This window comes from Phaethon aethereus (genome assembly GCF_964289735.1).
Source record: "Phaethon aethereus genome assembly, chromosome: 3".
Classification (NCBI taxonomy): Eukaryota; Metazoa; Chordata; class Aves; order Phaethontiformes; family Phaethontidae; genus Phaethon; species Phaethon aethereus.
This window is the reverse complement of record NC_138576.1, coordinates 107,938,539-107,961,407: the sequence shown is the minus strand read 5'-3', so window position 1 is coordinate 107,961,407 and position 22,869 is coordinate 107,938,539. Positions and strand designations below refer to the sequence as shown.

The following is a 22,869-nucleotide window of genomic DNA, read 5'->3' as shown; positions in this document are numbered from 1 at the left end:
CATTCCCTCCCTCCCATTCAGTTGTGTGTTCCAAAACTGATGTTAGGTTAGTCACTAATTTTTCACAGAAGATGAAAAGATAGCAATTTCCCTCAAAGTTCCTACTGGATCAAGAATAAGGAGATGATTTAGCTCACCTGCTGGAGAACTGCTTCTGCTGAACTGCACAGTGGCAACTTGCCACACAATGGCAGAAGTGTCCCTGTGTCTCAGGTTTTACGTGTCAGACAAACAGAACACAACACAATTTTTTTTTTGGAGTTGTCCATTGGCACCTGGGAGATGATTCAACAATCAAAAGTCATCTGTAATAGCACCCTGTGAATAACAGTGTAGTGTTTTTTAACCTTTATTATAATGGGATGATTAAAAATGGTCAGATATAAAGTACCATTCCCATATCTATCTTGGGGGTTAAAATTAAAATTTTCTATTTGTTTAAGCTTGTCTTCAGTAATCATCCCAGAAGAAGTTTGCCCTTGCTTAATACTTTTCTCCTAAGGATCCCTGTTTCATTAATTGAACCTTTTACAATTTGATGAAGTAGATATTACTGCATAAATCTTTTAAAATGAAACTAAGCATTTCAGAATTTCAGCAGTATGTTGTTCCATGTAAATTTCTAAGAAAACATGGGCGTTCTTTAGAAAAGTCACTAAAAAAAATGTAGTGTTATTTTTGTGGCCTTCAAGGTTTGTAATCAGTACTTAATATAAGTGTGGTAGGATGTATAGTATGGAAGAGAAAGATTAGGAATAGAACTACATATGTGAAATGGAAGACATTTCAGTTTTATAGATGGTGTCTTTGTTCTTAATGGCAGCTAAATGGAAGCACAGTGACAAGGGAAAAGAAGAAATGCAATATGCTGTTGGCTGGAGTGGCTTTCTGAATGTTGAAGAAGGGTAGGTGTTGAAATGCATCGGTGATTAAAATGTCGTTTTCACTTTTAATAATTAGTAGCATATGCTTTTTGTACCTTTTTTTGCTTTCATCCAAGTGCATTCATGGTCTTAGGCATTTTAATGTTGAAAACAGAAATGGAGTAACCTGGGTGATCAGAAACATTGTCTGCAAAGGTCACTCCTCATGCATGATGTGGTATCTCAGGACAAGCTCATAAAAATTAAGAGGTACTGTGTGTGCAAATCAGTGTATTTGCATATGCTGTAGACATTTTAATAGATCTGGGTTATTACACTTTTTATAAGTTCCTGTTCTAGAAGGGAAAAAAGAGTATATGTACCCGTTTTGAAAACATACGTTTATAGTAGAGGTGAAATTTTCTTAGGGGGTGTTGCAACTAGGAATGTATGAAGTTATTTTAGAAATACTACTTTTAATTTTCAAAACTTCAAGCAAATGTAACAGTCATGTGTCTGATCAAGAAGTCACTCCGAATTGTAAGCAGTGAGCAACATTCATGTGGTAGAAAAAGTTAATCTTTTGAGATGCAGCGAACTTCGTCTATGCTTTTCATTTTTTACCTCTATGGTAAATACCCTGTTACATGTTTCAGTCACTTTCAGAAATGGTTTTGGGCGTTGGTCATAAATTTGGTATTCATACCAAATACATGTCAAGAGACTGGCATGGCTGAGTTGAGACCTGCTGGTCAAACTAAAGGGCAAGAAGGAAATGTACAGGCAGTGGAAGCAGCGACAGGTATCCTGGGATGAGTACAGGGACGCTGCATGGTTGTATAGGGCTGGGGTCAGGAGGGCCAAGGCACGGCTGGAGCTGAACTTGGCAAGGGATGCAAAGAACAATAAGGAGGGTTTCTACAGGTATGTCAGCCAGAGAAGGAAGGTCAAAGAAAGTGTACCCCCCTGATGAGCAAGACTGGCAAACTGGTAACAACAGATGAGGAGAAGGTTGAGGTTCTCAGCCTTTGCCTCAGTCTTCACTGGCAGTGTCTCTTTCCACACCTCTTGAGGGGATGGACTGCAAGATGGGAACTGGAGGAGCAAAGTCCCTCCCACTGTAAGAGAAGATCAGGTTCGAGATCACCTGAGGAACCTGAACATACGCAAGTCTGTGGGACCTGATGAGACGCATCCCAGAGTCCCTAAGAAATTGGCTGATGTAATTGCCAAGCCACTCTCCATGATACTTGAAAAGTTCTGGCAGCCAGGTGATGTCCCTGGAGATGGGAAAAAGGGTAATGTTGCACCCATTTTTAAAAAGGGTAGCAAGGAGGACCCTGGGAACTACTGACCTGTCAGCCTTGCCTCTGTGCCTGGGAAGACCATGGAACAGATCCTCCTAGAAGCTATGCTAGGGCACATGGAGGACAGGAAGGGGATTCTGGACAGCCAGCATGGCTTCACCAAGGGCAAATCCTGCCTGACCAACCTAGTGGCCTTCTATGATGGAGTGACCACATCAGTGGACAAGGGAAGAGCTACCAGTGTCATCTATCTGGACTTCTGTAAGGCCTTTGACACGGTCCTCCAAAAAATCCTTCTCTTTAAATTGGAGGGATGTGGATTTGATGGGTGGATGAGGAATTGGTTGGATGGTTGCATCCAGAGGGTAGTGGTCAATGGCTCCATGTCCAGATGGAGATCACTGATGAGCGGTGTCCTTTAGAGGTCCATATTGGGACCTGTACTGTTTAATATCTTCACTAGTGACATAGAGGGATCGAGTGCACCCTCAGCAAGTTTGCAGATGACACCAAGCTGAGTGGTGCGGTTGGCATGCCTGAGGGATGGGATGCCATCCAGAGGGAACTGGACAAGCTTGAGGCATGGGCCTGTGTGAATCTCATGAGGTTCAACAAGGCAGGGTCCTCCACCTGGGTTGGGGCCACCCCCTGTATCGATACAGGCTGGGGAATGAAGGGGTTGAGAGCAGCGCTGCTGAGAAGGACTTGGGGGTACTGGTGGATGAAAAGCTGGATATGAGCCAGCAGTGTGCGCTTGCAGCCCAGAAGGCCAACTGTCTCTTGTGCTGCATCCAAAGCAGCGTGGCCAGCATGTCGAGGGAGGGGATTCTGCCCCTCTACTCAACTCTGGTGAGACCCCACCTGCAGTACTGTGTCCAGCTCTGGAGCCCTCAGCACAGAAAAAACATGGACCTGTTGAAGAGGGTCCAGAGGAGGGCCACAAAAATGATCAGAGGGGTAGAACACCTCTCCTGTGAGGACAGGCTGAGAGAGTTGGGGTTGTTCAGCCTGGAGAAGCGAAGGCTCTGGGGAGACCTTATTGCAGCCTTCCAGTACTTAAAGGGGTCTTCTAAGAAAGATGGGGACAGGCTTCTAGCGGGGCCTGTTGTGATAGGACAAAGGGTAACGGTTTTAAACTAAAAGAGGGTAGATTTAGATTTAGATACAAGGAAGACACTTTTTAAAATGAGGGTGGTAAAACACTGGCACAGGTTGCCCAGAGAGGTAGTAGATGCTCCATCCCTGGAAACATTCAAGGCCAGGCTGGACGGGGCTCTGAGCAACCTGATGTAGTTGAAGATGTCCCTGCTCACTGCAGGGGGGTTGGACTAGATGACCTCTAAAGGTCTCTTTGACCCCAAACTACTCTATGATTCTAAAAACTATTTCTGCTCGATCTGTCTTCAAATAATCAGACAGATGCTTTCTCAAATCCCCCATATGGAAGAGGATTTTGCATTTTGTTATGAAGTTTGCAGCCTTGAGTTGCTGTCTGCCTTTGAACATGCTCTGTATTGGCTTCAAATTTCTGTTATGCTGTAGGAGGTGTTGACTTAATCAGCCTCTCTCCAATCTGTTAAAATCATAATACATTTTTGTAAACCTGCTGCTACCACACATTTGAACTGTTTTATGTGCATCTCTTAGTTGGTCCCCCCCCAATACTACCACTGAAATTACCATGTCATCTTTTATTAAAAAAAAAAAAGGAAAAGAGATTGTTCTTCAGGGTTGGTTTCTTACTACTGTTACAGCCTCAAGAGACACTACTATACAGGACAGGTAGTTTTTCTTTAGATAGACACAGTTATATTCACTGCATCTTGATTTAGCGTTTGTGAGTGTTTCCTGCAGGTGAGGGTTCTGCTTCTGTGGAAGCATATATATGGCAATTACTGTCAGATTGTTGAAAGAGTTGAGTTCTTTTTTTTTGCCCAAAGTTCCCTTCAACTGGTAATGTTCTATAGTGGCTGAGCTTTGCTATTGGAAGATGAGATTTCCCTGAGATATTTAACATTGCTTTGAAGTTGTAATTGAACTGCAACTCATGTCAAACTTGCATTTAGAAAGCTTTTTTTCTGTAATTGTCTAGCCTGATTATTTAATCACTCCTTGGGGGATAGAGGTGACCTGAAATGCAATTAATCAACAGTACTGCAGGCACTTGTGCTTTAAGTGCTGTTTGGGATGACGTCGTGAATTTATATGGTCTTTCATAAAACCTTTGTACTGCTTCTGTTTCCCCAGACAGTGTAAAACTTTCTATCATGGTAACAGTTAAATAACTTTTGATTTGAGATAGAGGCATGCTCATCTAAGCAGACGAGCATGCTTTGCCTTCTACATGCTTTGCCTGCCATGTAGTGAGCATGCTCAGTTACTGCATTAACTGGCAAGACCATGCTAGCTCTTCAGATGCTCTCAAATTATAAAGTGGTGAAATGCAATGGATATAAAAATCTACCGAATTGCATAATGTATTTAAAAAAAATATTTTATAAGTACAGTTCAGTTGTTTTTAAAAAATTGGTGGTTCTTCTTATGTCATTGTAGGTCAGAAAAAAATTACTTAGCTTTAGGTATATGAGATTTAACTTGAATCTTTACTGAAGAGTACTGGCAGAATAATCAGTCTGGGAATGATGAAAGACAACATTAACAAGGTGTAATAAGCACTCATGCAATCTGTGTGGGCACTCTTGAACTTGTAATTGAAAATGTCTTTAAAATGAAAGGGTGTTTTTTGCCTTTTTAGTATAACTTTGATAAATTGTGTGCTGCATATTGTCAAAATACTAAAAATGCTCACTCAGCAAGATCTGTGTAGAACAAATTTCACAACTGGAGAAAAAATATGCTTATTGGTTTTATCTTTCTGTTTCTAGTGAATGTGTGAGTAGCGTATTGTGTATCCCATTGGCAAGTCAGAAGAGGTAAGGATCGATGTTTTTATGTACATGCATCATCAGTCTCCTTATGTTACACTTTTATATATCTACAGCTTAAAGCAGGATTTGTTTTTTAACTTCTAATATGTCTTTGTGAAACAGGAGTTCCACAGGCCGTCCTGACTGGACCTGCATTGTTGTTGGCTTCACCTCTGGCTATGTTCGTTTTTACACAGAGGTATGTTTCTCAGCATGGTGGTCCTGCAAGCAAGCTATCATAATAAACATCTATTTTTATAAAACTTCTGTTTCTGCAGATAGTGCTTTTTGCCTTCCTGAAGAAAAGGGTCAGAAATGTTCACGCTTATTATTCTTTCTCTTCTAGAGTGGAGTACTGCTTCTTGCACAGCTTTTAAATGAAGATCCTGTCCTACAGCTTAAGTGCAGAACCTATGAAATTCCCAGGCATCCTGGTGTCACAGAACAGGTTTTGTCAGATTATTTCAAAAGCGAAGTGGCAGTGTTATGGGGTATGGAAGGGAGTCTTCTCTGTGAATCCTCTATGTCCTTTACCAGTTTTTGATGGGTGGACAATTCCTTGGAACAAGAGACTCTGGATTTCTTGTTCTAGAGGTATTCGTGCCTGTATAGTTTGAGGATTCAGAATTTCATTGTATTTTTTTGAGTATTTAGTTAGCTCTATAGATTTGTTCTATTTTTCTCTGTGATAACCTTGCAAAGGAGGGCTTCATTCATTTCCTGTTTATTCATTAATGTGCAAAAAATATGATAATGTATGGATGAAAGGAGAAAATGCAACTTGACAGATGCCAAGAGCTGTATGTACTCATTCATAATAACTTATCTTAATTATTTAATAGAGAAGATATCTGAAAATTAAAACAATCTTTATAGGACATAGTGTTAGGAACCTTAGTGTCACTATAAGTATTTCCTGCAGAGAAGGCTCTTGTAGAGCTCAAGCTATTTAGTAGAAAAGCCATCTTTCTTTGCTCTTGGCTGAGTTGGCATGCTTTTTGCAGAAGACTAATGAAGTTACAAAAATTTCCAATTTGCTTTATACAAATGCTCATGTGATTTAGCATGACATTTTGGGATCAGTTTTGAAATACAGAAGCATTAAGGAATTTGAGTCCTGAATTTCTATCACCAAATTAGCATTTATGTGCTCAAGTGGTAATTCAGGCGCTAATCCAGTTTCAGAATTTGGCTCATAAAACCTTGATACTGGCAATCTAGATAACCTGTTTTTCTGTGGCCTTCACAAGCTGCTGTAACTTTTGTGTTTTCTCCCTAAGCCATAAAATATATTAAGCAAACATAAAAGTAATTGAAAGAAAATAAAATTATAAAATGATGTGCCTAAATAACTTATTCATATATTGGATGGTTTAATAGTAAATTTCTGTAGCTTGGCCTTATTCTGTTTCCTGGGGCTTGTTAGACATTAACTATCTGGGTGTAATCTTCATCTTCATGTAGTTAATAGCTTCTTTTCTAACTTTTTATACTACTACAACAGTAACAGTGATTATTTTTTTTCCCCCTCCCTTCTCGCATTTTCTTCCACAGAATGAAGAACTAAGTATCTTGTATCCAGCAGCAATTGTGACAATTGACGGTTTCAGCCTCTTTCAGTCCCTTCGTGCGTGTCGTAATCAGGTAGCAAGAGGTATGTTTGACAGGGGTTCTGACTCTGTTAATAGTACTTTACATTACAGGAAATTTATTTATTTTTGTTAGATATTGAATCAAGGTGGAATTTGTATTTTCCTTGCTTGTGCATCAATATATAGGCATCTACTGCATACAAGGAAATTTCTTCCTCTACAGAAAACATTCTCGGAGCACAAGTTGTCAAAGTAGCATTGTCTGTCTTGTACATTCTCACCACAATACTTTACACTCATTTTGTCTGGGATAGAGTTAATTTTCTTCATAGTACCTGGTATGGGGCTATGTTTTGGATTTGTGATGAAAACAGTGTTGATAACACAGCGATGTTTTAGCTATTGCTGAACAGTGCTTACACAGTGTCAAGGACTTTTTTGTTTCTCACACTGCCCTGCCGGCGACCAGGCTGGGGATGCAGAAGAAATTGGGACGGGACACAGCCAGGACAGCTGACCCCAACTGACCAAAGGGGTATCCCATACTATATGATGTCATGCCCAGTGATAAAAGCTGGGGGGAAGAAGGCAGAAGCAGGCAATGATTGGAGTGACGACATTTGTCTTCCCGAGTAACTGTTACGCATGATGAAGCCCTGCTTTCCTGGAAATGGCTAAACACCTGCCTGATGATGGAAAGTAGTGAATGAATTAATTATTTTGCTTTGACTGCACACAGAGCTTTCACTTCACTTGTTAAACTGTCTTTATCTCAGCCTACAAGTTTTCTCTCTTTTACGCTTCTGATTCTCTTCCCCATCTCATTAGGAGTGAGTAACCGAGCTGCTGTATGATGCTTAGGTGCCCACTGAGGTTAACCCACAGCATGCTGGTAAGGTGCTTCTTAGCACATCAGGATGCTGATTTCACTGACTCTCAGTGAAATGCGTTTCATCCCAGTAAGGACTTTGTGGAAAGGGATAATGTTGTGATGATGACATCAGTAATGGTCACTGCTCTTTGTGTTAATACCTGCGAGCTGTTGATCCTGCTACTTTAGTATAGTGTCTGTTTATACTCTGATTTGGAAACAGGGTCAGTTTTGTGGGGTGTGAGGAGAACAACGTAACAGTATTGTGTGGTAGATTGCACAAGTACAGGCTGTTACAATTCTACAAGATAAAATGTTAAACAGGTGCTGTTGCTGAATTGTTCTCATGAATTTCCTGATGGTTGTTTTATTGAACTTCAGATTTGTCAGATTCTTCTTTCTCTGCAGCAGAGCACATCAGCAGATAGTCATGAGGCTGGGTCTAGGTGGGAAGCAGAATGTATCTGCCAGCATGACAGCATTAGGAACTGTTGGGACAGCAGCACCTCTAAACCAAGGTTTGAATCTTTCATAGAAGGGATGAGTGGTAAAGAACTGAGAAATGCTACTGTGGTGAGATAGCTCTTCTCTGAACCATATGGGGATGGCCAATAGGAACAGATTGCTCATTCTTTCTTCCTCTTCTGGATGAAGTGGCATAAAGTGTAGCTAGGTGATAGTGAATTCAAAATAAAAAGTAGCTGGGTGTTCATGCAGTGTGAGGTTAAATTGTGGAATTCTTTGCCCGAGGTTGATGTGGATGCTAAAAGCTTGCTTGGGCTCAGAGGAAAACTGGCATATTAGTGGAGAAGAAAGCTGTGGAGGTTTACCGAATGCTTAGAGCTTACCTCTAGCTGAGAAGGTCTCTTTAGAAGCTGGTTTAGAGGAAGCATCAGATACATGTCTTTGTTCTAATATTCTTCCCTAGACATTTGGTTTTAGCTGTGCTCAGATCCTGATCTCCTGCACTAAATGATTCCCTGGGTCTATCTAATAATGTCTGTTCTTGTCCTCTTAATGAAAAGGTAGCATTTCCTTGGAATATAAAAGATGACAAAACTCTTGTAAATCAGAACTTTAAAAAACTGATATTCCATGAATCATGCAACAAATAAGAAAAGAAGAGAGACAGGCACAATAATGAGAAATATCTATCTACCTTCACAACCAGAACATGCTCTACTCTTTCAATGAGAAGTCACCATTTACAGAGAAGCACTTACAGCTAGTTGTAACATGTGCAGCCAGAGTGCAATATATTCTTTCATTCTTGATCATTTGTCGTAATAGATATTTTGAAGAGTTTCAATCATCGCTTTAGTTTTGCCACTGTTCTTACCTCACACTGTTACATATCTAGTGAATGTGCTGACTTTGCAAGTACTTTGGCAGGAGAATTTCCACTTAGACATGCACAGACCACAGAAATAAATTGTAGGAGCATTCTAAAATTGTACAGAATATTAAACCATAAATGACTAATAAACCAAATCTCTCTGCAAGTACAGAATATGGTTGTGATAGAATATCATGTGCAATTTTATTTAATTAATTTTTTAATATGTTTTAATTTCATTAAGGTATATATTTCAAAAGGCCATTTTAGCTCGGTGGGTGTTTAGATGTATGTTAATTTAAAACTAGGTTATTTAGTGGCTTCACATTGCATCAATTTTTTTCCCTCTGTTATGCTATTACTTTGTCTTTCACTCAGTAAGAATTTTATGTTTTATCAACTTCTGTCAGCTGCAGCATCTGGCAATGAGAATGTTCAGCCTCCACCGTTAGCTTATAAGAAATGGGGTTTGCAAGATGTGGATACGATTGTTGACCATGCTAGTATTGGTAAGCATTTCTGTTTAATTTCAAATATTTGGCTTAAATGAAACTGAATGTTTTTGTGCTATTAAATTTGGGATGAGAGCACTTAGTGGTACTGGCTGGATAGAAATAAATAGTGGGAGAAGGCTGTCATAGTGAATGATCTCATTAACCATCGTCAAAAATATATTTTACTTTCTAGTGTGATTGAGCATCCTCCCTCCACTTGAGGGAACAAAGGGTGTTACAGCTGTAGCTATCTTGTTCTCTCTTGGTAAGAAACAGCCAAGAGAGGCTAGATCAGGTGCAGTTATTCCCATTTCTGCCAGGTTAAAGAACTGTGTGACAGGCAGGTTGAGACTGGTATGGGTCTTTCCTGAGTCTAGCACATAAACTAAAATTTGACATTGCTCCTGTCCAAAAAAGACAAACTGATTTCTAGGCTCTCAAAGACTTCTACTCTGTAGGAATTTGCAGAAGCCCAGGTTCATGTCAGACAGGCAGATCTGAGGGACAGTAAGTTTCATTTCTTTTCCACCCTTTTCACAAAAGCATGTAAGAGGTCAGAAGGGGGTAACGAGGCAGGTGAAGTGAATTTGCGAGATGTGTTTTTCCTGCTGAACTCTGCTGAAGTTTTTTTTCTTCTAAACAAACCAACTGCTTTATAATTAACCTAAGTACATTAGCTTATTTCTTCTGTGTTCTTCGGAATTTCTGTGGTTAAAGCTGCTCCTCCTCCCTTCTGAATGTTGTCTGGTCAGTCAAGAAGGCAGAAATATATTTAGGCTTTTAGAACAATTACATACCTTTGTTCTGAAAGTATAAGACATTCACTTTAATGTTTTTGTTAGGCATCATGACACTGTCTCCTTTTGATCAAATGAAGACTGCCTCCAATATAGGTGGATATAATGCAGCTATAAAAAACAGCCCACCTGCTATGTCTCAGTATGTTACTGTTGGATCCAATCCTTTCACTGGTTTCTTTTTTGCTCTGGAGGTATGTACTACAAAGCTGACTTGCTGAAACTTTGACTAGTTAATCCTTCTCTTTTCTGTATGGGTATTTCTGAAGTATTCCTATGTTTGTTTTATGCTGACATTTCCCCCTCTTCTTGATCTTCTGAAACTGGAATGATTTGGAGTAGATGTGGTAGTAATATCTACCACAGGTTCCTGCTAATCAGCAATTTTATTTTTTATCCTAAAATGAATGTGATAGCCCAGTAACTTTTATTTTTTCAGTTGTTAATTTATTGCCAATTAAGTAATGTAAGGATTTTTAAAAAATTACGTTGATATTATGTAAACATGCATCTTAGGGATTTTTGGAGGCGTTTAGTCTTTTATCAGATACATATATGACCTGAGTATACTGTGATGATTTCATATAGTGGAACTACTACTTCTAGAAGAAAACTGCAACTTATGCTTGATGCTCCTTGTAGCACAGTTACGTCATCTTCTGTTGTATTGGAGGAGAAGACTGGCAATGTAGCTGTATGTCTTGTACGTTCAGACCGTACGTGTGTGCTGTCCTTATCAGGATCAAAAGTTGATTGAAAATGCTAGAATTGGAATTTTGATTTTGTATTTGCTTTTCCAATATGTTTATGAAAAAACTGCTTACGTTGATATTTGCAAGGATGCCAAAGCCATACACCAGCTAACTCTCCATGATAAATCATACACAGGGTTTTTTTAACTTCTGTTGCAGACAAACATACTGAGCTACCAGTGACATGCAGGAGGATTTTCAAATGGTAAAGAGATGTCAGAATGGCTTTTCTGGGGGCAATGAATTAAAATTTTGCAGTCTTAAAGCTATGCTTTCTGAGCTGAAAGTCCATAGGAGGCCTGAAAAACTGTTCTGCAGTTGAGTTCAGTGTAAGAACTATTTCTTGGCTTTCTAAACACTTTTTTCCTTCATTTCAGGATAGCTCACAGCTGACTGTTTCTTGACTTTCTAAACCCTTTATTCCTTTCTTTCAGGGTAGCTCACAGCCACTATTGTCTCATGTTGCCTTAGCAGTTGCAAGTAAACTGACTTCAGCATTATTTAATGCTGCCAGGTAATAACATTAAAAATTACATTAAATTATTTTGTTTTAATAGCTACATAATAGTTCGAGGATTTTTAGGACCATTAGTGTGATTTTCCTAATGTGTTTTTCTATTGCAAGTGGCTGGCTTGGTTGGAAGAGTAAACATGAAGAAGAACCTGTCCAAAAACAGAAACCAAAAGTTGAACCTGCAACCCCTTTGGCAGTGAGGTAAGTTTTACATACTGTCTCAATTGCTTTAAATCTCTTGTGTTTTTAATTGTTTGAATTATTTTGAAAGGTGCATAGTTGATGAACGTGTTTATTTTTCTTGACTTGAAGCAGTGATGATAGTTTGCAGTTCATTTGCTTTAAGCTTTGTTTCATTTCAGTTTATCATTCTGGACAAATTACTCATCTCATTCACTTCCAGTGTGTGGGTTCATTGTTACTGTAAAAGAACAGTATGCATAGTTTAATGACAGTAGGAGTACACGAGTACGAGTCCTGAAGTTTATCACTGAAGAGCTTCAAAGAAGCCACATGAAGTGCTTGCTGCTTTAGATAGTTTAAAGCCCCTCACAAAAATTAGGAGATATCTTGTTCCCTGTTGGTTATGGGAGAGAGGAAAATGGGAAAAACAGCTGATAAAAAAATAAATTAATTCCTGATTGTTTTTCCTGACTTTTTTTTAAAGACTAGTTGGCAATAAGAGAGGGCTTAGAAAGTAACCCACTGCTCTGAGATCCTTGCCTGACAATGCGTGACAAGGCAATTGCTTTTCCTAGTTTCTGAACTTTGGTTTTCAGTAGGACTTTAACAGACTTAACAAGATCTCCCAGTAGACAGCACAAAAACATTTTTCATACTTTGCTCTTAATTTTACCCATACCTTCATGTTACCTTAAGAAAGAAATCTTAGTCCATATAAGATACTCCATTTACTATTTCTGAAGAAAGATAGGTACCTAGTGTTTTTGCTTGATTTTTTTTTTTAAGGTTTGGACTTCCAGATTCCCGTCGCCATGGTGAAAGAATATGTCTTTCGCCATGTAACACTTTGGCAGCAGTAACAGATGATTTTGGAAGGGTTATTTTACTGGATGTTACAAGAGGACTTGCAGTTCGCATGTGGAAAGGTATGATAGAGTACGTTAGTATAGCAAATAATATTCAAAATACTGTGACTTCTTATGTTTAGACTTAGAATTCCAAGTGTTTTTCCATTATTAAGCAAGACTTTTGTACGTTGTGTTATTATGAACTGAATATTAAAGGCGGATGTAGTATAAAGTCCATAAGGGTATTGTTGTACAAATCCCTGAAATACTGGTATGGTCTATAGCCAAAATTTGGTCTGTTTGGTTTGTATTGTACAGATTTTTTATTCGTCCCTCTGACTGTATCCCAACAGAAAGCTTTTGACCTAATAATTTTTTTGGAACAGCTTTAGCTCTCTTCTCGAGATTCTTTCTCTTGATAAGCTGTAGTATCTTCTTTAATTCTGCTGAGAAAATAAACAGAAGTTTGAAAAATTAATAAGAAGATATAAAACTTGTTAGATTCTCATTTCATCATGGTGACTGTGCAAGAAGGGAGTGTTCAGTCTCTTCTAAACTGAGGGCTTTTTGGAAAAAAAAAAAACCAAACAACCAGATGTTAAGCTCTCAAATTGTAATTATACCTAATGTTGCAACAACTCTTATTTTTTCTATAGAATTAAAATTTTGCAGCTTTCTAGGAGATGGGAGATAAGTTTTAAGAAAGATAGAAAATCTCTAGCCCTTCCCTCTCTCTCCCCCACTATCAATTCAGAAGATTAGTGGTCATGAATATAGTAGCTACTTCAGCAACACGCTAATACTGTAGTACCTAGAGTTTCCCCTGTGCATTCTCCTTCTCTCATGTTTTGAAGCTTATTAGCTATAATACGTGCTTTCTGATATTCTTGGCCTTTTTTTTTTCCCTTCATTACTGAGGGCTTCTTATTATCTAGGAAGTACTGTTAGTCCTAAATTTTATTTGATCATCAGACACATATTTACAATTTGCCAGCCTTTCCCCTGTGAGGCTTTTGAGATATGAAATAGTGTTGTTTTTTTGTTGTTTGTTTGGGGGTTTTGTTTGTTTTTTAAGCAAAACTGTCTACTGAATTAAATCTTTTGGATCGTACATTTTCTCATTGAGTTGTGAATGCTTTTCAACCTTTTTGGTATAATATATCTTTTTGTAAACTTGTTTTTTAACAAGAAACATTAGTATTTCACTTGTGGTTTGGAGTCTTCATTTGTACTTGCTAAACCATCACATAGTTCAGTGATGTCATTAAAGCATCTCTGTCTTTTTTGTTAAGGAAAATTTTATGAGGGAAAGTATTTGCGTTATGCGGAGAGAGGGGCAAGATGGAGTGTTTTTATTGGGCTACTAAGAATTGCATTTTAATGATGAAAACATACTATTGAAAACATATGAATAAAAACTTACATATTGTATTTAGGTTATGCAAATTTCCTTCCTTAAATCTTCTTTTTTCTTGTTTCGAAACGTGAGAAATCTGGACGCTCACTACAGATCTTTCTTCTCCGAGAAGCTTTTGCATTGGTGTAATGTCCAGAGTACAGACCTGATGAGTTTTGGGGGTTTTTTGTGGCTTCACCCAGAAAAACTTGTTCCTCCCCAAAGCTTTGCAGGAGGCTGCGTTTGGCTCTGAGGAGTCCTCTGGTGGGCCCTGCTCAGAGTGGATGGACCACAGTTCCTGACTGGAGTCTGGCTACTGGCCAGAGTTGCACAATTTGAAACAAAGTTTGAGACAGCTTGCTGCTGGAATAGTACTTAAGTGGGTGGTGATGTGTACTAATGATGTATTAATTTCTATACACTAATGAACGTCTGTCTTCACTCATAAAGGATACCGTGATGCAGAAGTTGGTTGGATACAGACTGTAGAGGATCTTCATGAGAGGGAAACTGAGAAGATGGATTTTTCTCCTTTTGGAAATGCACAAGGCCCAAGCAGAGTGGCTCAATTCCTTGTGATCTATGCTCCGAGGAGAGGCATTCTGGAAGTATGGAGCACGCAGCAAGGGCCTCGGGTTGGAGCCTTCAACGTGGGGAAGTACTGTAGGTAAGAAACAGCAGGTAGGCATATCCACATATCACCTTCCAATAAGGTAATATGTGGATATGCCAGTGGTGAAAGTGGAAAGTGCTGGCAGGCGCTTTTTGCATTGCCCACAGAGTTTCTACTGAATGCAGCTTGATGTTTTATAGAAGGCGATTTTGTCATGTTTCATCACTCTGCAGTCTTTTCCTGATAAACACGTTTAGCAGTTGTTAAACCTTAGCTTTATAAAACTTGCCTTCTTTTCATTCACTGTGTGGAAAGGGAATGTTGCTAATTTTGTTCTTCACTTTATAGGCTGTGTTTTTTGTTGGTTTCAGATTGTTGTATCCTGGTTATAAAATAATGGGCCTAACCAATGTGACCAGTCAGGGGTGGCAGCCCCAGACTTACCAGATATGCCTTGTTGATCCAGTCTCTGGAAGTGTAAAAACTGTCCATGTACCTTTCCACTTAGCACTGAGGTAAGGACTCTGTGTAACCACATGAATTTCATTATTGTTTTTTGAACCAATGTTTTATTTAGAGAGAGCAATTCTGGTGTTCCGACTTGAGCGGAATACTACTCTGGTAATAGTCTCATTGTTTTGTATGATTTTTATTAATGTGATGTTATCTTAAAGTAGCATAAATAATTTGAGGGTTTTTTTTCTGAATCATTCACTTTAGTCCTCTTCACTTATACAATTAAAATTATTTCCCTTCAGTGATAAAAAGAGTGAGAGAGCAAAGGATATGCATCTAGTGAAGAAATTAAATGCTTTACTCAAAGCTAAAACTTCAGGTCTGGGTAGGTTCTCTTATATATTTTCTTAAGATTATATGTTATCAAATGGTTCTTGTATTATCTTTCCTGTAAGCGTACTAACACGGGTATGATTGTGGTGCATTTTGACAGCTGTATGTGCTATGAATTATTATCTTTTAGTTTGGGTTTTTTTATAAGCTACCAGATTAAATTTATCTCATACAAGGATCCAGTATAAGCCTTGCCTGTCATGTAAATCTTAACTAAACTCTACTATGAGTGCTTGCATAAAACATGGTCTGTTTGCAACCCATTATGCTATGTAGTGGAATTCAGCATTTGACTCTACATATCCTTCTTCCTGTAAGTAATATATATCTTACAAAAGACAGATTTGGAGTAAGCCATGCCACTGAGCTGTTACTTCGTTTCATTTTCTCCAAGCTTATTTTGGCAACTTTTGTAATACTGTCTTCATCTCTGTAGCATGAAGACATGTGCATCTTAACGGTGGTGTGGATTGACTTGCTTTTCAGAATGCATTTGAGAAATATGAATGGTCATGATTGTCTTTATTTGCAGATTTGATTGAAGCTGAAGCAAAGGAATTAATCCTTGATATCAAATACCCTGCTACAAAAAAACAGGTGAATATTTAGAGACTAGTATACTTCATTACTAGAAAAAAACACATTGCTTTATCAGATTAGAGTGCTAAATCTTTCAAAATGTTATTTTTTTCCTAGAGTTACTTGAATCAAATAATTGAGCTATATTGGTGTGGTGTGGTGGTGTTCTCGGTTTTTTACAACATATTGACTGGAATTAATTTTGACTTGTGACTTCCCTAAAACATCTTCCATGACAAAAGTCAAAATAATAAAAAGAGAGCAGACCCGTCTCTATGATCAAATTATGCCACAAGTATATGTGAAGACAAAACACAGATGAAAAATAATTGTCAAAGTTGTGCTTTGTTGGCTTACCTTATGTGTTTTTACAGTAAAATTAAGTAAATGTTTAATTCTGTTGAACATCTGCCTAACAGGCTCTTGAAAGTATATTGGCAAGTGAACGTGTGCCACTTTCGTCTCTCACAAACATCACTCAGACACTAATGGATAACTTAAAAAAACAGGGTAGGTGGATATTTATTTTGCAAATATGGAGAGACATTTGCATTTTGTCTGCAGTGCTGTAAGACTATTGTAGAATTACTCTGTTCCACAGGGTAACCAGACTTGATCTGCTTAGTCTTGCTGCTAGGTATCACAGGGTGTTGCTTCTACGTATTTTTTTTAATGCAGACTTCAAATAGCTTGCTAGTAAGTATGGTTTGCTATGCTTATTATGTGCCTAGTAACTTGTGATTATATTCAAAAAGAAAACCAACAGCTGGGCTGGGTACTTGCATCCAGTAAAAGCTTCCTTCAGAAAGAAGCTTTCACAGACTTTTGCCTGTTCTCTCTCTCCAAAGAAAGCAGTAAGGATATGGTACTTTTGATCTGTGAATTTTAATATACTGGAGGCACAAAATCCTTGTCACTGAGGGTCCGAGCTCTGGTCAGATGCCTACTATCTTCTCCTGGTAAACTTTGCTGAAGTTATTTCATATGTTTTGCTAAGAGATTTCAGAGCCAATGTCAGGAAATGTCATTACCCATTCAAAATTTTGTTGCTCCTTTGAAATGATACACTTGGATCTAAAAAGCCTGCTCTTTTTTTTTTTTTTTTTTTTTGTTATCACTGGATTAATTTCAGTTTGTTTGAAGATGAGGCTTTAGCAATAGGAGTCAAGAAATCCCCACCACTGTTGTATGGAAGTCCTGAATAAATCATTTGTCAATTATAAAGGCTGTGTCTGTTCTACCTCAGTGAGAATGTGACACCACATTTTCATAGTTTCAGAGCCTTGAAAAGAAATCTTTTTCACTTCTATCAGTGTTGGTTTTTTTAAATCATTCTCTTGAAGTAGATAGAGGAGATTGAGAGCTTCACATATGCAGTTCTTTACCTAATTTTGGTCTGGCATTCTAAATCACTAGCATTATCCATTTCTATCAGAACTCCAAAAAAAAAAAAAAAAAGAAAAATGGAAACATGCACTTTTGCACTGAAGAGAGATTGACAGAACTGTATACTTAACTGAGGTCTGTTTGGTTGAGTGTGTGTTTTTCATCATTAATCTTTTATTGTCATACATAACATTATTTCCTCACAGTCACAGTAAGGAACAAATTTGACTGATGTTCTAGCCTTCTAATTTCAGAAGAGTAGTGACATACTCTTCCACTTGTGCTTAGTAGGTGAAAGATAATGTGAAGCAGATGCTGGGCTCTGTGAATGCTGTGGTTGTGAAGAAAAGGTCAGGTGACTGTGCAGCAGGCTCTGCGCATTTCTCGTTTGTTTGTAGGATTTTTAATAGCAATGTATCAAAAGTGTTTAAGGGCTCATAGGGAGAAAATTGTGTTTAGAAGCTGTTTCAGGTGAAGATAATAAATTCAGAGATATCTGTTCTGTAAAAAGGTCCTTTTAGGATTTCTGTAAAATGCTTTCTATTATGACAAACAAGTTGGAATAGAGGTTTTTTCCAACTTTGTGTTGGTGTTATCTTGCTATATTCTGATTGCTTTAATTGTTACTGAAGTTTGAATGTCAATAGATACATGGAATTTCTGAGAGTAAGATTGTAGAAATACAAAAGGCAGTGTCTTGCAGAGATGAAATCAAATTCATATCAGTAGATATCAAGCTCTCCTGATGCAAGGAATATGCCTAAAATATTGGCATAATGAATAAAAAATTATAGTTTGGAATTTAATTCTTGAAAAAAGAAAATATGTTTAAGACTTAGTGTATTTCAATTTTTGGCAGTCTCTGGTTTGGCCTTAAGCCAGAAAAAGACAATGGATTTGTCTTTGTTCAGTTACACATTGTCAGCCTCCTTCAGTTTAAAAAATGAGCCTGATATCTTTCTCTAATACTTCACGTAAAAATAATTATTGTTTTATACTGCCGTGAATTAAATGTAATCATTGGAAGCAGCAGTGCCTCAAAAAATTACAGTGAGAGACATAAGTCCTCCAGTTCTAATACAGGAGGAGTTTAATGCAGCTGTGAAGTATGTTTTACTATTTCAGGTGATATATTCAAGTTCAAATGCAGTTTTATTTCTCCTCAGAGCTTGAGTGTGTGGATGAAGGACTACTCCAGTTCTGTGCAAACAAGTTAAAGCTGTTACATCTTTATGAACTAGTTAGCAAACTAAATTCCCAAAGCATACAGAAAGACACTCTACCCTCTGATAATGTGAGTAAATTCAAAATTCAGTTGTCTTATAGAATTGAGTGATGATTTAAGCATAAAAATATGTTTTCAAGGCATCAGGTAAAATAAGTAGGTAAGCAAGTTACCTGTTTTTGTAGCCTGGAACTTTTAGTGAAATAATTGTTTTATAATGTCTCCCTCCCTCCACCTTACAAATGTCTAGTAATTCATCTACCTAACATTCTTTAGCAGTCACATAAAGTTGAGACAGAAGTGAAAATCTGTCCAAGATCTCCTGATTTCAGTCCTTTATCAAAAATACATAGCATACTCTTAACTTTGTTCAGTTTTGGGAGGGGTATTTTGAGTAGAAATTGCAAATTCTGATTTTTTTCTTGTGTAGCATTATAATTTGGCTTGCTTTTGATATCATTTATAAAAATGTTTATACATTTATTCAAGCCATACAGAGTGGTATTATATGGGCTTGTTTGCTTCATGGGTAATTGTTATACTATGAGCAAGATCTAAATATGGGAAATGTATCTGTTGAAGTCCTTAAAAATGAAGCTAGAAAAGATCTTCATTTGAGCTATATAAATAACTGATTTTGAGATTATTCAATCACTTTGGCTCTTTAAAAGACATTTTTAATGTTCAAAACGTTTTAACTAAAACTTTTGTTTTTGTTTTTACTGTTCTTTGAAAACATCGGTTTGTATTAGTCATGTGATGAGCGACAGTTTTTTGGGGGGGTCTTGGTTTTAAGGACTTGGCTAAACTGCTTCGGCTGGAAGAAAAAGATTTTCATAGGCTCCAAACATTACTGGAGAACTACAGGAACGAAAACACCCAAACTACTGTTCAGTTTGCTGATGAGAAGGATGACATATTGTCTGTGAAAATGTTCTTAGAGTATTTGGAATATGAAAAGGATGTGATTAACGTGAAAAATATGGAAGATGGAGAATATGTGGCTTTAGGTAAGAGCTACTGAACTGTTTGTCAAATTACTTACAGACTGATTATAATCTAAGATGGTATAAATACTTTAGCCTTAATTTGGGGGCCTTAACAAGCTGGCTTGCCTTGAAGTAGTATGTGACAGTGCTAGTTCCAGACTCTTACCTTTAGCCAATGGAAACATCTTTCTACCTAGATGGATATTAATCCAAGTTAACTACATCTGTCGGTATGATTACCCTAAAGCCGTGTTATCATTGTTCATTCATTTATTAATGCCACTAAGTTGGACAGGGGTAACTAGGTACTTTACAGAGCAGCTGTATCCTGCTGTTTCTTTCGTGGTCACTGCACCTCAAGAGTTCATGACAGGACTGACTTTAGCCTCAGAGATGGGGCAGCTGGCCAGAGGCATTAGGTGAGAGAATAAGGACCAATCATTTGTGGAATTGAGGAGATTTTGGACAACCTTAATCTGAAATACTATGGATGGGGAGGGTGTCTGTTGGGATGGGGCTACTGTCTGTAGTCTGCTTTAGTTTGAAAATCTGTTCTGGACTGTCCTTGAGGGCTCTTGGGAAATAACTAGTGGAAGCAGCTTAAGTTAAATCTGTCTCAAAGGCACTGTCTTTCCAGATGATTTCTTTTCTGGGAAAATTTTGGTGCAAACACTGAATTCTGTGCACAGGTGTTGTATGGTGTTCACTTTGTAGCCTCCTACTTCTTTTGGCTTTAATAGTCAGACTTTGAGAGGAAGTGGGATTGAAAAGTTAGGCAGAAGAGCTTGACTTTCATCTGTATGAAGATCAAAGGCTATTTCTAAGTAATCTTAGAACTGCATTTTCTCTACCATAACACTATACTTGGTTTTAAAAACTGGGATAGAAGTACTCTTCTCCACACCCCCTTGGACAGGGATCACCAGTAACTTAGAGTGTTCGTCTGTAAACAAATATAATTGAAACATGAATGTCATGCTGAGCAGCTTAGATGGTTTCTTGAAGATCTTGTTTTTCCAGTTTTACTCTGCCTCAAAGGGATACTCACACTTTTTGTAGTGCTGGTGAAGTATGAACTATGTAATTGGTGGGGTTTTTTTAATTGGTTGAAGTACCACTAGTTTGCTATATAAGATACAACATGCTGCCACCACACAGTTATGGGTTACTCCAGGGATAAACTTGTCTGACACTTCAGGCCATTCTTTGAATTGAACAAAAATGTGTAATCCACGCAGTATGATAACCTTTGTTTTGTTATAAATACATTTTCCATATAACTCCTGTAGTGGTAGGAACACTTATGTCCTTTGTAATGAACCTTCTTCTGCACTAAGGGTAAACCATCAGAGTATCCTGGATGTAACTTAGTCCTTTGTATTGCACTCAGCGGGACCTGATCGACAGATGATCTTTTATGTAAGTGTAAGGGGAGAGGCTGTGACTTTAGATGTTGTTCATAATGTCAACTAACTTTTGCTTCAGGCAGCTTTTTCTTCTGGAAGTGTTTGTGTGGGGAGAGTTCTACAGAGGAAATGTGTCATGCATTGGAATCAGCAGGTTTTAGCCCTCAAATGTTGTTGGTAAGATATTTATTACATACTTTAAAACTTTGATTTAGTATTTTGAAACCAAAACATTGAAAGGAAAAATTCTGAATGTTGACCTTTGGATTAATGCTGTATTCAGGCTGTGTTCAAATACCCCCACGTTCAGTTCTTTAGGTGCTCGTATTTATATTTTCCACCTAAAAGATGTCAAGGAAAAAAAAAAAGAATAAAATCTTCTAGTAGAAAATGTGGGTATTCTAGTGGGAATGTCTGTAGAGTATGCATTTAGGACTACGAGATGTGCTGAAGATTTCTTCTACAAATAAGCAAAAACTATGAGAGTAGTTTATTTTGGGTACTGATACATTTGTTATAAGTCCTTTCTGCAAGCAAGCAAGGAATTTTCAAAAGAATTAAAAGTAAATTTTTCAGAACTGCTAATAGTGTTCAGACAAATATCTTTATCTTTCATCTGCATACAGTTTTAGTCTTTTGCTGCTTTTCTTCCATCCACTACATAAAGATGGAAACACCTATTTCAGTATGACTTGCCTGTGTTAAGATTTTCAGCTATAATATTAATAACTACTAATGTTTACAAAGTTGAGATAGCTAACATCCTGGTGTGAGCTGGCTGTGTCTCCAAAAGAGGGTTTTTTCTAAGATGTCTTTCTAACTGAAAGATACAGATTGTATTGTTTCATTTAAAAGTCTGTGATAGGATGCCTTATGCAAAATATTTTTAACTTTCTATGTTATATACTAAGGGTTGATGGATATAACATTTCAGCTCCATGACGCAAAATTTTTTGAGAAAGTGTTTGCATTAGGTATATTGCAATATTAGAGTTTATGTCTATTGCTTTAATTCCATATTCTCTTTTTTTACAGTCACTCCTTCTCAAGTTATGGCTTTCCAAGGAAAAAGATGTTCTAGACAAACCAGATTCTGTCAGTTGCCTTTACACTATGCTGTCACTTCTGAGCAAAATGAAAGGTGAAATGTGCATTTAAAACACTTAAACACAACTGATATTAATTATTATTAGAAATCTGCTACTCTGACTAGCCTATATTATCACTTAGGGCTTCCCCCTCATGAAGTATGTAACCGAGCAAAATGCAGCATGTTGATGAACTAACTAAAAATACAATCAAAATCTGAAGTGTGTCACAATTGAAGGACTTCTTCATGCCCTGCAGTTTCACTCTCCATTAAGCTGACACGAGACGGTGGCTGTCCAGCTCCTCTCTCTCCCTTTTTTGGGTGTATAGTCCTGTCCCTCTCCCTTGTGCTGTCTGGCTCTCAGAAGTCCTTCGAGTTGCTTTAACTCATTAAGACACCGCTCTTCTAGCAGCTTTTGTATGTTGAACATCTCTGTAACTTGAGGGGTACTTCATAAAGTCAGCTGGCCATTTTTGGGGGCTAAGTTGTATAATGAGTAAATACCGATTCTCCTACGTCACACAGAGCTGCTATGGATGTGTCTGTGCCAGGTTCCCCTATGTCTAGTTCACCAGAGGACACCACTATCAGCTTGAAACTGGAAGCATGAATAAGCTACTGCTGCTGTCCTGAATAAATAATTCTGCTGAACACGAGGTAGCCTGAAGAGAGCTAGCTTGAGTGCTTTGAATATATGCGGCATCTTGAAATCACAAAAGCAGCTGTCTGCATTGTCAAGTGTCGTTTTGTAATATTTCTTAGATCTAGTAAGCATGCAGCAGGCTTTACTACCTAGTGATTTACATCTATTGCCCGTGTCCTACAAATGAAACTTGGAGAATGAGTAGTTCC

General features: G+C 37.9%; 1 protein-coding gene across 2 annotated transcripts in view; it reads left to right on the top strand.

The window, feature by feature from the left end:
- Positions 1 to 22,869, top strand: part of RAB3GAP2 (RAB3 GTPase activating non-catalytic protein subunit 2) — a gene marked incomplete at both ends in the record, with an annotated part of 50,289 nt that overhangs the window by 16,017 nt on the left and 11,403 nt on the right. For both annotated transcript variants that reach the window (XM_081998013.1, XM_081998012.1), the window contains 19 exons: positions 824 to 905; positions 5,056 to 5,103; positions 5,221 to 5,296; positions 5,444 to 5,545; positions 6,652 to 6,751; positions 9,307 to 9,405; positions 10,233 to 10,381; positions 11,374 to 11,453; positions 11,565 to 11,654; positions 12,423 to 12,562; positions 14,331 to 14,547; positions 14,865 to 15,008; positions 15,252 to 15,334; positions 15,875 to 15,939; positions 16,341 to 16,431; positions 18,474 to 18,601; positions 19,329 to 19,542; positions 21,007 to 21,104; positions 21,963 to 22,068. In XM_081998013.1, coding sequence (XP_081854139.1) covers positions 824 to 905; positions 5,056 to 5,103; positions 5,221 to 5,296; positions 5,444 to 5,545; positions 6,652 to 6,751; positions 9,307 to 9,405; positions 10,233 to 10,381; positions 11,374 to 11,453; positions 11,565 to 11,654; positions 12,423 to 12,562; positions 14,331 to 14,547; positions 14,865 to 15,008; positions 15,252 to 15,334; positions 15,875 to 15,939; positions 16,341 to 16,431; positions 18,474 to 18,601; positions 19,329 to 19,542; positions 21,007 to 21,104; positions 21,963 to 22,068 — 2,112 coding nt within the window. The remainder of the gene's footprint in view (positions 1 to 823; positions 906 to 5,055; positions 5,104 to 5,220; positions 5,297 to 5,443; positions 5,546 to 6,651; positions 6,752 to 9,306; positions 9,406 to 10,232; positions 10,382 to 11,373; positions 11,454 to 11,564; positions 11,655 to 12,422; positions 12,563 to 14,330; positions 14,548 to 14,864; positions 15,009 to 15,251; positions 15,335 to 15,874; positions 15,940 to 16,340; positions 16,432 to 18,473; positions 18,602 to 19,328; positions 19,543 to 21,006; positions 21,105 to 21,962; positions 22,069 to 22,869) is intronic.